This window comes from Strigops habroptila, chromosome 4, assembly GCF_004027225.2.
Source record: "Strigops habroptila isolate Jane chromosome 4, bStrHab1.2.pri, whole genome shotgun sequence".
NCBI lineage: Eukaryota > Metazoa > Chordata > Aves > Psittaciformes > Psittacidae > Strigops > Strigops habroptila.
In genome coordinates, this window is record NC_046358.1 from 24,508,984 (window position 1) to 24,524,319 (window position 15,336).

The 15,336-nt window shown below is 41.4% G+C and overlaps 1 protein-coding gene across 7 annotated transcripts in view; it reads right to left on the reverse strand.

Annotated features, from left to right (window-relative positions):
* EML1 (EMAP like 1) overlaps positions 1-13,650 on the reverse strand; it is a 92,950-nt gene extending 79,300 nt beyond the window's left edge. For 6 of the 7 annotated variants that reach the window (XM_030481665.1, XM_030481664.1, XM_030481663.1 and 3 more), the window contains exon 1: positions 13,204-13,650. In XM_030481665.1, the coding sequence (XP_030337525.1) occupies positions 13,204-13,270 (67 nt within the window). In that variant the 5' untranslated portion in view covers positions 13,271-13,650. The remainder of the gene's footprint in view (positions 1-13,203) is intronic. The other variant, XM_030481667.1, reaches the window with a different exon arrangement.
* Positions 13,651-15,336: the final 1,686 nt, after the last annotated feature.

The window sequence follows — 15,336 nt, forward strand, 5'->3', positions numbered from 1 at the left end:
GTAAAGTATTACATATGCATCACCTTTCCCACTATGCTGATACATATTCATGACCTATCCCCGCTTCGTATTATAATGAGTACAAAAGTCATTTCCATATGTTCTGCGCTTGCGCAGTGCCTCCTGATGGTCGTGGGCAGGGGTCTCAAGATGAAGTAAGTAGTCTTCCTCAGATGAAGTAAGACGTCTTCCTCGCTGTGTACTTTTCACCTTTTGAGTCCTGGATAGGTTCCAACGATGATGCTTTCACCAGCATTCTTCTTATCTCTTTCTGACTGGTACTGGTATGCATCTTCGTTTCTTATCTTAAAGGTTCTGCTTTGAAGTAACCTGGGGAGTACTGCTTCGCCTGGGGAGTACTGCTTCGCTTGGATAGTCTCATATATTTATCTCCACATCCTAGTTACCAAACTTTCCAGTAGCCTTGAGTGCAGACACCCAGCTCGGCCAAGGTCTGTCTTTGCTGTCAGGACTTTTTATGCGGTACTAAAAAACTCAGCAAGTTTCAAACTGTTAGCAACAGGCTTAACGGAACATAAATCAAGCAACTCACAAGTCTAATTACTTTAAAGCAACTCACAAGTCTAATTACTCTATATATCTAACAATGGGGCATCACATAAGAAAACTGGGCAGTAACAAAATATCTCCCCCTTAAATCTCATGTTCCGTTTCTTAAATGGATTAACTAGCCCCTAATGGTAGATACTAAAACTCTGACAAAAAAAAAAAAAAAGTGGTTTTCCCCTCCATCAATTTTAGCAATTGTTCCATATTAAAGCCACACCATGAAAGACACACAGTCTTTGCAGTTCTGTAATTTTAGGGTCTTTACTAAAAATAAGCCATTTCGCTTTTTCCTGTGCTAAAATATCTACATGCTAGAAAGAAATAAAATGTCAAAAGCACAAACTTTATTATCCTTCTCCCTGCCCCCAAGAGAGGCTTCAGCCAGGCAGCAGTTACTTCAAAGCTTTATATTGCGCATGCCTAGAGACTTAAACCAAGAGAAGCAACTGCCAAATTCAGGAGGCGGTAAAAGGCTTAGATTTAGAAGGCTCCCCGAGGCTAAACATTTTTTTAAATTAAAAACTAGAAAGGAGGAAAAACCCTGAGGTTACCCCTCCTGGAACAATATGCACACAAATCTCTCAACCTTCTGAGTCACAGCTACCAGGGTTAATAACCCAGCATCAACCAGATAATTTCTGGGCTTTGCAAAATCCACAGAGCCTTGCAAGAATCACTGGAGGTGCTTTAGGCTTACTTCAACTTTTTGGAAGCAAAGAAGAGTGAACAAACCGGGGGGGACAACTGCTGTCTCCAGAGTAAGGCTTTTAATACAGGCCTTCATAAACAGGACCACTGATGACTGCTAGCTCCTGCAAAAGTATATTTGTTTAACATCCTCAACAGACAAGAGATCTCGTGGATCTTTCTCTTCCCCTTGCAACCAATTTGCTGTATTCAAAAGAAATGCTTCAGCTGCAGTTAGCCAGACTTGATTTCGAGAACAGAGCGACAGCATCACACTGATGACATTTGCTTCTGATTAATTCTGGGTTTAGGTCGTGTTTTTTTCCTGCAAAGTTGTGGAAGAATCTGATCAACATGCCCATGAAACCAGTATGTTCCCAAGAAAGACAATACAAGAAAGAAGAGATCATTGTTCTTTTGATAGAAATTCTACTTCTCTCTAAAAAGTACAAAATTAAATTCTAAGGAAAACATCGTTAAAAAGTTTTAAAGTGCAATAAAAAAGTAGATTATCTGCAACCAGGAATTAAAATTTCTGTGTATAAAAATACTGTGAGTATACCAGTGTGCCTGGGGCACAGTATGATTTTTTTTTTTTTAATCAAATGTGATGTCATATTCTGCAAAGAACATAAGAAGAATTTCAAAAAAGATTGATATTCACAGCTTCCAGTGAGGAAAAAAGAAAAAACAAAACCCACAAAACACACACAGACACACATGAAAGCAACCATGAAAGCTAAACATTCACCAAAGAAATGCAGGTATCTCAAGGGTAAAAAAAATATGTTATGCCACTCTACTCTGAATAGGTAACTGGATTGAAAATGAAATTGATGATGCATTATGTAATTTTCCACCTCTATGACCTTTTAATTTAGTTATAAATCATATTTGTAGCAGTCAAAAATTACTTTTCTTCTTTATTAGTCTTCTAGTGGCTGCCTGCCTCTCCCCGGTATTGCCTTACATGTTGTTTCAAAACTTTGGCTATCATCACTACACCTGGCACAACACAGAAAAAAAGGAATCTTTTCTACCTGCTACAATATGAAACAGATGGGTATCACTTCTAATTTGGATTAATTTATTGATGCCGTGCAACACATGGTGCCACAAGCAGCTGCAATGACAAAAGCAAGGGTCCAGTTCCACAAGACACAATGGCCAATCTAGAAGGCCCCAGTCTGCCTGCAGCACCCGCTCCTCCTATAATGAATCTTATCCTGCCTCTGGAAGCTGATTTAATTCTCCAACCTGGCAGAAAACTAATCCAGCAAAAGCAAAACCAAAGTACCACACGCAAACACTGCATAGATTTTTTTTCTGTTGGGTTAGCATGTTAAATTAACTCTGACAAATTAGTCTGTCAAGTGGTGAGTGGGTAAAACCACAGAGAGCAAAAGAGGGAAGGGGAAGCGAGACCTTCCTCCCAAGCAGCTGCACAGTGTATGTTAACTTAACTGCCCAAGCTACTGCAGCCTGAAAATGGGAATGGATGGCTGAGAGGGGGATGCCATCAGGTTTGCCCCCAAGACTAGAATCCACTTAACCTCAGTCTCCTGAATTTTATGCTGTTACTTTCCAGCTCCCACAGCTCTCTGGTTTATTAACCTTTACTCCTGAGCAACCCTATACACCCTCTTACTACGTAAGAACTGAAGGATCAGGCCTGTCATCTTTAACATAACTTATTCAGTCACTCCCATCTATATTACATCATATCCTTTCATTTAATTGAAAACAAACAAACACCAAAACCAAACAAAAATAACTAGCTGTTAGTGTTACTCATCTTCAAAGTTAGTAGAATGATTTTTTTACACCAGTATGTATCAGAAAGGTAAATTTTAGGGAAGTGGTAAGTTACGCTGGTATTGACTCCCCCTGTTTAAACAAATTTTACAAATAAGCATATCAGTCACCCAGGAGCATAAATTCATGTAAGGTTAGGGTCCCAGCAAGATTATCCTACTTAGGAATGACAGCTACAGAATGGAATCTCTCAAATAACTTACACATGAGAAAATGCTGGAATAAACCACACTACTCTGTTCACTGCTGTAAAGTTTCACCTTAATGCCTTACAACTGTGAACTCCATTAAAAAAAATGAGTATATACAGATATATTGCTCTTGGGAGACCATATCAACAAACATATTTTCCAGCTTCCATGAATTTTAGTTATAATTTTAGTTTAGTTATATAACACAGCAGCAAACATTTTTCAATCCCACAGCCGAACATTTAATCCCAACGACTCAGTTTCCTAACTGTTTCCAAAACCCAAACAAAGCACCTAGGTCATAAAAGACAGCCGAAATACAGTACAGATAAATAATGATTTAATTCAGCTATAAATTTGTTCTGAAAGACAGATAGTGTGATAAAAAGATTTTTTCAGACTGGTGCAGATAACATACGTATTCTAAGTCTTTCAGATAACAGACTGACAAATGTAGCAAAAACAATCTAAGCAAAACCCACCATGCAGCAATCAATAACACTGGGGAAGGAGGGGAATCCCTTAACCAAAAAAACCTTATTATATCTATCCTGTTTATTCATCTTTAAAAATAGAGGTGGAAACACTGAGCTACTAAATAATAAAAAAGCCAAGCCATAAACTGCTACACGCCCAAAATGACTGGGCTTGGATCTTTCAATAAAGCAGAACTGTTGTAAATGTAAGGCCTTGATTTTAGTTCATCTGATCCATTAGACTTTGCTCAAAAGAAGTCAAGAGTTTTTAATTTTCAATTCTGAACATGATGTCCATAATAAGCTTTTTTTTTTTTTTAATAAACAAATCATTAATAAATCTTCAGACCTATAGAAGTGCTCAAGCCCAACACAAATCCTATGGTCCCTTGTTCACGATATTAAGAATCTCTTCTCAAGAAAAACAGAGTGGAACAAGTGAGTAGCTTTTCAGGAGCTACTCATGTTTCTTCCCAAATTAGAAGGAACGACGGTAAGAGACCAGAGACTGGGAGACAACATCTCTTAAAGACAACTACAGCACAACTACCCCAGCTGTAGCTGCGCCAGCAGCACTGCCTGCTAACTTTGACAACCACTGGCTCCCTGTGCATATTTGAGTTTGGACCCAGAGGGTGCTCATGCAGTGATCATCACCAATCACCCCTCTGGCTTATGTCACAGCCAAATCTTGGAACTGCACTCCAGGAGCGTACTGGGAGCACTTGAGTGCTGATGTGTGTTTGTGTGTTTGTCTGGCGCATGGCATCAGGTTAGAGCCAGTCCACAGTAAATGCAGAGACATACGGATAACCGAGTCCTCACCGTGAACTGTTTTGCTTTACAGACTTCTTCCTCTTATCCCACACTTCCTGCTAATGTAGACACAGCGCTAAAATACATCTTAGAGCTAGTGCATTTTATATGTATCTCTTTTAAAGCATTGTGCCCTTCAGCTGCAGATCCTGCAGCATACCATTCGAGGAAAGGTTTATCTGCATGCCACCAGTAGCTGACCCCAGCCTACACGTCTGCCAGAACACAGCAAGTCTCCAAATGTTAAAAATGGATCTTTTCTCATTTCTCAGTACAGGAAAGCCTCGAGCCTTGCAAAACATATAAATGCTTAACTTAGAAATTGTATGTATAAAATCTTTTGTCCCAAAGGATCCCTAATTAGTTCATTAAAACATCTGAACACAGAGGAAATTACTTATTTCCAAACTGAAATACAGCCACCACAGGGATCTCACTCACACACACAGAGTCTAGCATAAAAGGGAGAAAAAGAAAAATCCTGCCTTCACACCTCCCTCCACGCATGGCATTAATCAGAGTTAGCTAAATTACAGCGGTGTATATTTTTTACTGTGAGACCCAAAATTTCTAAGAATCCTCACTTGCTCAGACACAAGTGGAATTTGCCATGAGGGTTTCCAGAGTTTGAAATTGCAGTCCTACTGAAGTCCGCAGCCAAACTCCTACTGGCTGCAGAGCATCAGGATTTCATCTCTCATCCCAAATCACATCAGCTATTGTTTACTGTGTTACACTAGGCTGTTTTATATATGGTTTGTATCCATGCCTCATACAATCCACGGTCATAAACTCCTTAAATTAAATTTTAAAATTCAATTTAAAATTCAATTTTTAGGTTCACAGTTAGGAACCTAAAAAAGATGGCCTAATTTTTCAGGTAACTTGCACAGAGTCCTGGCTGTTGCTGCCTTACTATTTTGGCCTATATTTGGAAAATGCAAAGCAAAAAGGCAGCAGTGCAGACTGCTTTGAATAAAGGCTGGCCTGAGCCTCAGGATATGCTAATGACTGGAAGGTTTTTTAGCAGTTTAGATAAAGGCCCCCTTGCCCCCTGCGGCCCAGCCAGCCTTGCCAGACCACCCATCTAGCCACAGACCTTGCTCACCTCCAAGAAGCCATCCTCTGTCAGTGCGCAATTCATCAGACACTGAGCGGTAGGACCATGTCATATAACACATTAAGCCTGATGGGCTTACTTCAGGGTCAGGAGGAGGACTCACCTGCTGGACCCTGCAAGCTGTTTAAAGCAGCATCTCCATTTGGGAAATGGAAGGATGCTTCCTAGGCAACAATAGGTCTATATAAAACAGTTGGAGAAATGCTGGACAGAGAAGGAGAAAGGAAGCAACAGAATAGTAATTACTTTTAGTAAATATAAAATAAACATGAAACTGTCAGCATCTTTCTCAGGTTTGAGGATGATTTTTTTTCCCCAAGGGGAAACAAACAAACAAACAAGCAAACAAACAACCTTTTCCTAATGCTGCTGACTTCAGAGTACAAAAACCTTCCACAGCCTCAGGGAAATTCTAGACACCACTGTCCTGTCATCCCCACTTGGGTATACAGAGCTGCAACTGGAAATCTCAAAAGCTGTTTACGTTTATTGTGTTTTTTCAGCACAGTTGTAAGAAAAAGAAACATCCAGTTTTCATGAAATACAAGGTTATTTACAAAGTTTTCATTTTAAAAAATATTTGCCTTTACTAGCTTGAAACAATTACTGTTTCTGTAATGTTTCTATTTATATATTGAAATGTGCTCATCTATCTTGTATCTTTAGAACCTCACATTTCAAATCGCAGGTTAGGCTCCTGTTCACACATATTTAAATCAAAAAATTCAATTAGTTTCTACATTCTACTGTATCTAAAAACACTACTAGAGACATCCCATACTAGTTTTCAAATGAGTATATTATACTTATTCAATAATTAGTCATTTCAAAGCAAGACAAGAAAATGATGGACCATGTCAGATTTCACTCTTTGGAAGTAATGGAGTGAGGACAATCTCACTTAATTACTTTCCAAAGAATTAATTTAGTGAAATCATGTTAACATATCATTATCCCCACCCCATCTCCCTAAAAAACCTCAGGGAGCTACTTCCACATTTTAATTATATAATGGACGAACATTTTAAATTGCGTTTCATGGAAGAAGAGCATCATCCATAGTTCCTCCCGCACTCCCTTTAAGCTTTCACAATTCCTTATGGTTGCCCAATTAGAGTCATTTGAGAAAAGCAAGCACCCCATAAAAATGTAGTCATTATACCATTTCACAACACGTTCCTATTTATTCTCTCACATCTTCCTCAAGATTTTAATGATCAAAAGACAGGTTCTTCATTACAGCTTTGCAAAATTTCTCTTGACAAAAGAACTTCAACGTCAACTTTAAAATCTTCATCTTAAATTTCGAAGGAAAGGAGAAACAGGAGGGAAGTCAGGATACAACCTATTAAAATGTATGTCGCTGACTGGTGTACTCCACTGCCTCCTGATGTATTCACTTTTTAATAATGTACTTCTAATATAATTTTAATCCTTATTTGAATTGTTTGCATGTGGTTTAAGCTTCAAGAAAGAATCTGAGTTTTGCTATTCTTAATTAGACCTTAAAACACATATTTTATCAGCTCAGTAAAGTATTATTGAATTTTTAAAAACTCCTTGAAGATCAGATAAAGCATGTTTTCCTGCTGAGAGCCCAATGCTTTAATTTGCAATTCTGTATGTTGTTTTATTCATGATAAAATACTTGATACTTGTAGTTTCTCTCCATGCTGCTAACACTGACACAGATTCTCTATTGAGCTTTGACTGTTACTGAAAGCTTCTCTCATGACTGGTCTATATTTTCATTTGTTTTTAAAAGCTTAGTTTAAAAAAAAAAAAAAAAGGAAAAAAATTAATTCCAGTAACTGCAATTAACAGTATTCATTACTAAAATGAGCTTTAATATTTCATTATTTGGAAATACATAGCTAATTAAAGGGCAACAAATTCTTTTTACTTATATAGTGTCTTATTAAAAATAATAGTCTAAGCTTTAATAGGCTAACAATATATATTGTGAAAGTGTCCATTACAGCAAGTTATTTTTATTTTGTAGCGTACTGATCTATCCTGCATTCAATTACTGCATGTACAAGAAAATGTGTTTCTGTATGCTACCCCTCCCCTTTATCCCAGGACAGAAGAAAATAAGTTCTAGAAGAAAGTTGATAAAAGAAATCCATTTATATTCTACATTGTCCCAAAACACATGGAACAGACACTTAATGTAGAGTCCAATCCAGCATTACATTTGAGAGTTCAATTGTAAGAACCACAACAAATTTCAATGAAAGAATTAAAAAAAAAAAAAAAAAAAAAAAGGATAAAAAAAAGAAAATGCTGTCCAAACAGCTCCAGGTAGTAAAATCTTTTTCTGTCCTACAAAACTGGCATAAGCTTCATGTAGCGCATCTCCTTCACTCCAGTGTTCAAAACCCACTGCTGTCCTGGGCAGAACAGGTCTAGAGGTGTGTCCTAGTTTAAGCCTTGTTTGTCTGCCCATCTCTGTTGTTACAGAATTTTGAGAAAAACAACAAATAAGTGTAATGCTATTAACATGTTTGCAATGTCTTTGTGAGCATGCTTGTAACATCTTCTCATACACACAGCGCGTGAATCTGCCCAGTGAGAAGCAAATTAAACCTAATTTCACTTTGCATTATTCCTAGGAAGTTATCACACTAAAACAAATGACAGTCTCTTCCAACCCTCGACAGATTTGAATTAGTGACCCGAAAACTATAAGGCTGAACTTGGCATTGTTCCCTCCCTAATCCATACTATACTATGTGATTTGGGTCCAGCTGTAGGAAGAGGGTAACTGAATGTGTTTGGCAAAGTTAGGAGAGGAAGTGAGAGAATCAAATGGGAAAGAAAAGCTGACTCCAGAATAATACTGTTCATAAAGGTTTCCTGTTTGTGGCATTCACTTCCTCAATGACAAGGCATCACTCCACTTGTAGATACATGAGTCGGAGAGAAAAGGTATGTCTATTCGATTTATTTTCTGGAATGGTCATTAATTACAGAAGCATAAGATTGAAAGTGGAAATAAACTGAGCAGAACTAGTATATGGACTGATTCACACAATTTACTTTTCATGACTCAAAAGAAATAGTGACTGATGGTTATCAAAACTATTACCTATCAAAAATCTTAATAATATGATTTGGTGATTTGGGAGGGGAGGAGGGGAGTAAAACGGAACTGTCACTTTTTAAGAAGGTTGGGGTTTCTAGCATAAACAGTAATATAGCTGGTATCACTTGAAAATTTTCTCAAACTCTAAATTTTTCTGCTAGCAATTACACTTCAGGTAATCAGTTAAATAGAACTGTAATTAATATTATCGAATCCCTTGCCAAAGAAACCAATTTCATTAAGAAAGAATTTGTTAAACACTTTTTTTACTGCTTTACCTAGATACTCTACATTTGAGGTTTCTGACAAGCAAGGCATCTCTCGTTGCAGGAATAGCCATTTGGCAGCTAAAATTTTCCCACTAGCCAAGTGGGATGGCTAAAAAGATGCTAAAAGTTGTAAATGGATCAAGGATAAATTCACATTTCTGTCTCCTAGTCCACACAGGCATTTTGCAGAGCACAGGAATCACAGATTTTAGCCTTTACATTCTACATTCCTAATAATCCTGCCTACAGCCATTAGCGCAGTGAAGGCCATGTTTACTAAGTCATTGTTATGGCTTTAAATTGATACAGAATTGTGGTCAGAGGACCCACAAACCTCTGCCCACACTCTATATGCCTCCCCAAGCTGCCTATAATCACTCTTGTGATTATACTGATCACTCTTGTGGCTCAATAAATCAGCTGGAGGTGAGATGAGCACTGTCTTTAATTCCAGTATGTCCCTTGTTCTGCAGAGTTTCATGTCCAGCATGGTCCTCTCAGTCAGTTTTTAAGCAGATGCTATCTTGCCTTATCTTGCCTCATCTTGCCTCATCGCTATCTTGCCTTATCAGTATTCTACCACTTTCATCTTCAGCTTAAATAACACATTACTAATACCCTGATTGATTGTAGATAAACATAATGGCTTTTTACCCAAGAACTACATAAAAGTTAAATCAATACTAAGGAAGGCATCTATAACCAAGCTTTACTTTTCAACACGCAAAGTAAGCCAACAATGGTCTTCATTACCTAGAAAGTGAGATTTAAGTTGAGAACTGTCCTTAGACAGGCATTAAGAGGAGTTATTTTAGTGCCTTCCTTAAAAAACAATCAAACAAACAAACGGAATAGGCACAACAACTAGCAAAACATTTTGTGCATCTGAAGAGACTGTCCTCTGAAAATCACGTGGGAGATTTCAAACGAATGCAATAAACTCCTCCAAACTAGGTAAGTACTTTCCTCTGAGTTTACAACTAAGGCAACAAGAATGAAATTACTTACCTAAAAACACATGCAAGTTTGTATTTCTTGCTTTGATGCTATCTCAGACTGACACCTGTGCTCATTAACACAACACTTCTCAAACACCAACCCTACCCTCACTGTTCTGTAAAAGAGTTGAAGTAAGTAGGTGTCTTTGAACTAGCTGTGCTAAATATTTGCCCTAGATTTTAGACATGCAGCTCAAAATGAACATATTTTCCTCACCTTTTTTCTTCTCTTTCTTGTTCTCCATTTACCACATTTATTTTTTTTTTTGCAAGCCATAAAAATATATTACTAAACAATCACGCAGACTAGATCTGCATACAAGTAAAGAAGGGAGAGGGGAAAAAAAAAAGATCCAAATTCTTCTCCTGAACCCTATGTCCTTTCTAGAGAGAAAGGGAGGCTTTAATTCTTAAAGGGCATAAGTTTTCCCCCATATTACTCCTTTCCTTGCTGTCTTCCAATAGCAAAGATCCTACTCCCTCATCCCCATCACAACCTCCTGCCCACCACTGCTCCCTTCCTCCCCCGTCCCCTCTGTGGCTGTTCCACCCCAAGCAGGCAGAAGGCACCGGGAAGTGGGAGAAACTGCAGCCACCCTTGGGCCCAGGCTAGAGCTCAGTCGCTGCCATACAGGTGATCCACAGTTCAAAGAGCAGGCTTTGTATCCTGATCTTTCCAAACACAATACAACCTCTTTACGATTTCTTCTGGTTTAGACCATCAGAAAATTCCACCATGTCCTTACTTGTAGAACTAAAATTAATCCCTTCTTCTGTTCTGTTCAGAACAGAAAAACTTACAGGATACAGCTATGATCACTTTAAGTGCTTACCAGCCATTTCTGTATTTCACATTACCCTATACTAAAATCGTATTTTCTTTCACATCTCCACTACTTCCTAGCTCTGTTTGGTTCTTCTTTATGTCTGTCCACTCCCAACTTCACATCGTCTTTCATGCTACCCATTAGACTTGCAAACCCTTTCCACATACCTGTAAAGTAACCTTCTTTTCCTTTTCCAACCTCAAAATCTTCACTGGCACCCTCTATGTGTATTTTTTCTCTTCATGGGTCATGTGTGTCTGTGTGAAATATCTGATCACCTCAAGGCAGCACACAAAGGCTTGATTCTCTTGTTCTTACTCATCTCATCTAATATAGTCTCACTGAAAGTTCACTCATAAAAGGAAAGGTTTCTGTATTCAACCACTTTCTTTTATAAACACAGAATAATACAAGTTTACAACAGCCCTTGAGCTCACTATCTGCAATGAGATGACATCTAGGTAAGTGATCTCGTCAGTAATGTTCTAGAACATAATATATTTAAGGATTAACTAAGATTTTAAAACCTATGTACAACATAAATACATACGGCTTATTTCCATCACGTATAATAGGTGCTCGGAGTTACAAAATCAACATGAGTGACTGTTCTCAGAAATAAGCAACTCTGATTGTTCAAGCTATTCAGAAAGTGCTGCTACTCCTACTGTTCCCCCATGCATGCTACTACCATGAACACTGTAAAAGGCGAAGCCCGGAGATTTTGGTAGGAAGAGAGCTTGCTTATAAATGGGTTAGAAACTTCAAAATACATTGTTGTATTGTTTGGGGTTTGGTTTTTTTAAAATACTTACAATGAAATATTTATTAAGTTTAGGCAAAACAAGCATCTGCTATGAGTGTACAACCCCCATACATAGTCATAGTTTTCTCTCCTGAAGAGCTCTGAGAATATGGTGTCACCACACAATGCACAGCCCACACACGTAACTCCTCATGCTCTGAAAAATTGCTCCTACAGTCTCAAGGTCTACAAGTATTAGAGTTTTCTGCTAACCTGTCCTTTTCCTGCATAACATCACAAAAAAAAGAAAAAAAAGAAAAAGAAAAAGAAAAAGAAAAAGAAAAAGAAAAAGAAAAAGAAAAAGAAAAAGAAAAGAAAAAGAAAAAGAAAAAGAAAAAGAAAAAGAAAAAGAAAAAGAAAAAGAAAAAGAACCCCATAAAATTTATCATCTTCATTTCTTCCAAGAGAAGAGGCAGCTACATTTGATGCCATTGCTGTCATGAAGTAATTTAATAGGAACCTGACTCCAGCTGTTCAGATAGCAATAGAAAGCCAGACTACTACTAAAATCTGGAGGAATAAGAGATCCACAAATCAATTTTCTATTAAATACAAGATTGTGAATGCTGGCAATTTTTGCTGCTAGAAAGCAATAACTAGAATCCAAATGAAGTGTTCCGAGTTTAAAGTTTACCATGAAGAACTCTTTGTAACACTTAGGATAGCAGATTCCCCCCCCCCCCCAATAACAGTAAAAGCCAGCTAGTAGAATAATCCCAAATACTGTGGAGTCCAATCTCCAAATACCTCCTCTGAGGGCAGTTCCTCACCTCCTTCTTCCTTTTTTACAACCCGCCACTGCAGCCCAGCAGCTCCCCTGTCACGCTGCCACCCAGGTGACACCACCACCCCAATAACCCCTACCTTAAGAAACAACAGAAAGATATATCTACAACTGCAGGCTAACTACCTTAACTCCACGCAGGAATCCGACACCTAAGAACTGTCCTTCGCTGGTGTGGACAGCCCCTGGGTGGGCTCCCCCGGGAAGGGAGCGGAGCAGAGCGGGGCGGTGCGGGGGGCGGAAAGACAGTGCGCGGCTCAGGGTCACATACGTGCGCCCGCAGCTCGGTCGCGCACATACATGTGTGTATATATATCTCTGTATGTAAGTATGTTCATTGGCATACGCGCATCGGAGACACGCAGCGGTGGGTGATCGCCTGGGCTACCAGATCGGCCTTGGAGGCAGATGCACACACACGCCTATAGGAGATACGTACGCACACATATCTATACATATTCCCATGAAGGAGGTGCAGAAGTTGCTCACAGGGGCACGCCGGCGCCGAGGCTGGCAGGTTTCCCGCTGTATAACGGGGGAGGCTGAGGGGGGTGAAGTTTCCTCCCTCCTCCTCCTCCTCTCCCCGAGTTACGCTGCGGAGCCCGGCGGCCCTGGGCGGCGGAGACGCCACCGGCAGCCTCCGGCAGGCCCGCTCCCGGCGCTGCCTTCCCCGCGCCGGCCTCCGTCTCCGCCCCGCCGGGGCTCCGGGACCCCGCCGCTCGCCGGGGCGGCCACGGCAGGCGGCTCCCGCCCTTACCGTTGCAGAACTGGAGCAGTGAGGAGGTGTCGTAGAGGCTGCTGTAGCTGGAGAAGCCGTCCTCCATCCTGCCGCTGCGCTCCCGGCCTCCCCTCGGCTGTCCCGGCGGCCGCCCGCTGCCTCTTCGCCCACACGCTGCGGAGCGGAGGCGGCTGGGGCCGCGGCGGCCTGCTGCCTGCCTCACTCAGTTGCCATGGCAACCCATTCACTCCGCCGCGGATGGGGCGGCGGCCGCTCCGCCGCCGAGGCGAGGGTGGACACTCGCGGGGCGGGACGGGGCGGGGCGAGGCGCCGTCACGGCGGGGCGGGCGGGGGTCGCTCCCCTCACGGGCGGAGGGGTCGGTCCCCCGCTCGGCGGCGGCTCGTTGTGCGGCTCTCCGGCGGGCGGCGCGGCCTCCGCCCCGCGGCTCGCAGGCGGAGGGGAGGTCGCGGCGGCGGAGCGCTGTCAGAGCACGGCCGGCGGGATCTCGCGTGAAGGGAGCCGCTGGGCGGGCGGCGGGAGGGCGCGGCGGTGAGGCCCGAGGCACTGCTGGCTCGAGCGGGCGGACGAGGTTTCGGCCGGCGCAGCCGTTTCTCCCCAGCCGCCCCGCCAAGGTCCCGTACCGGGGCAGGCGGCCCCTGCGCCGGCGACACCCGGCCCCCGGCTGAAAGAGGGGCGAGCCCCGGTTCCCCATGCCGCGACGAGGGGCCCTGCCTCCCGCCTGACCGCGGTACCCAGCCCGGCGGAGCGTTCTCAGGACATCTTCCTTGCGGAGGGGAACACCCGCCGAGTGGCCCTGGGCGTTGAGGCAGAAGTACACCCCGCCACCAGACAGATGGGAATGGGGCTGGATTCGGGGCCGAAGTTGTGCAGTAGCGTTGGGGCAGCCTGTCGGCTGGAGAGCGCAGTGCACGGTCTCAGCATCCCCCCCCACCCGCCGCAGCAACGCTGCTCATCGCGGGTTTGGCTGAAGCTCCTGTCGCTTCATCCACTGAAGCAACAGACTGCATGTAACTGCACCTCGTGTCCTCCTCCACTGATTGCAGTGGCGAGTCAGCTGGCTACAGGACAGAGCCGTCAAGATAATATTGCGATTATTACTCTTACAATAACAAAAAAAGATACTGTAGTTTGCTATGGCGTTTTGTACAGTTTTAACTACTTTGAAGTATATTATACACTTTTCCAGTATAGGACACTAAAATAATTTCAATTGGTTTTAAAATTTTTGTCTAGGTATAATGTCCATTCATGGTCAGATGAGAGCAGTGGCACAAAACTGCTGGCTAGTAATACTGCAAAATTATTTTACAGGCTTCAGTTTCTGTGCTAGGGATGTTGAAGTGTCCAGTGACCGAAAGGCATTTTTATTTCAAGCCTTTCCAAGTACACAAGAAAAATAGTGCATTGCATATCTATAGCACCTTTCATCTTGAAAAATGCCAAAGCACTTAACAAAGCATTTCTTCAGGTCTCAGTCCTTTCAGCAGCTTTTTGTAAGGCAGTTGCATCATGTGGGTCCCTTTACAGGCATGGGGTCGGTATACATGAGTCTTTTCACCAACCACTAAGCCATGGTAGTGCTAACACAAAAAATATGCTATAAAATTAGGCAGAGATATCAGTTCCATGTTAAAGCGGAGTGAAAAGTGCTCCCTTCTGAATTGCCAGTGCCAACATCGGTGGAGTTGAAGTCATCTCCAGCACAAGTACTTACGCAGCCTGATGGTGCTTAACTTGTATCTGACAAAAACAACTGCATTTTATAGCCATGGGCTATAAAATAACAGAAATTCGTGATAGTTTAACTATGTAAAAAACCCCAAAGAAGCATGGAAGAGAAAATGAGTTCAAAAATACTAAAGATAATAGATTTTCTTAACGTTTTAAATGAGCCATGATTCTTTCTCTTCTTTAAAATTAACACAGAGCCCTTAGGTTTTCTCATGACCTTTTCATTCATAAGCCATCAAACTTCTCACAGATGCCATATTGTTCTAAAAACCTGTACACACATCAACACATATATGCATGGGATTTGGGGCATACAAGTTACAATAATAGAAAAATGAAGGTCATTTTTCATACAAAGTTTAATTAAGCATTTCCTTAATTTTAAAACAGTATTGCCATCCATGATTAGGCTATTCTTT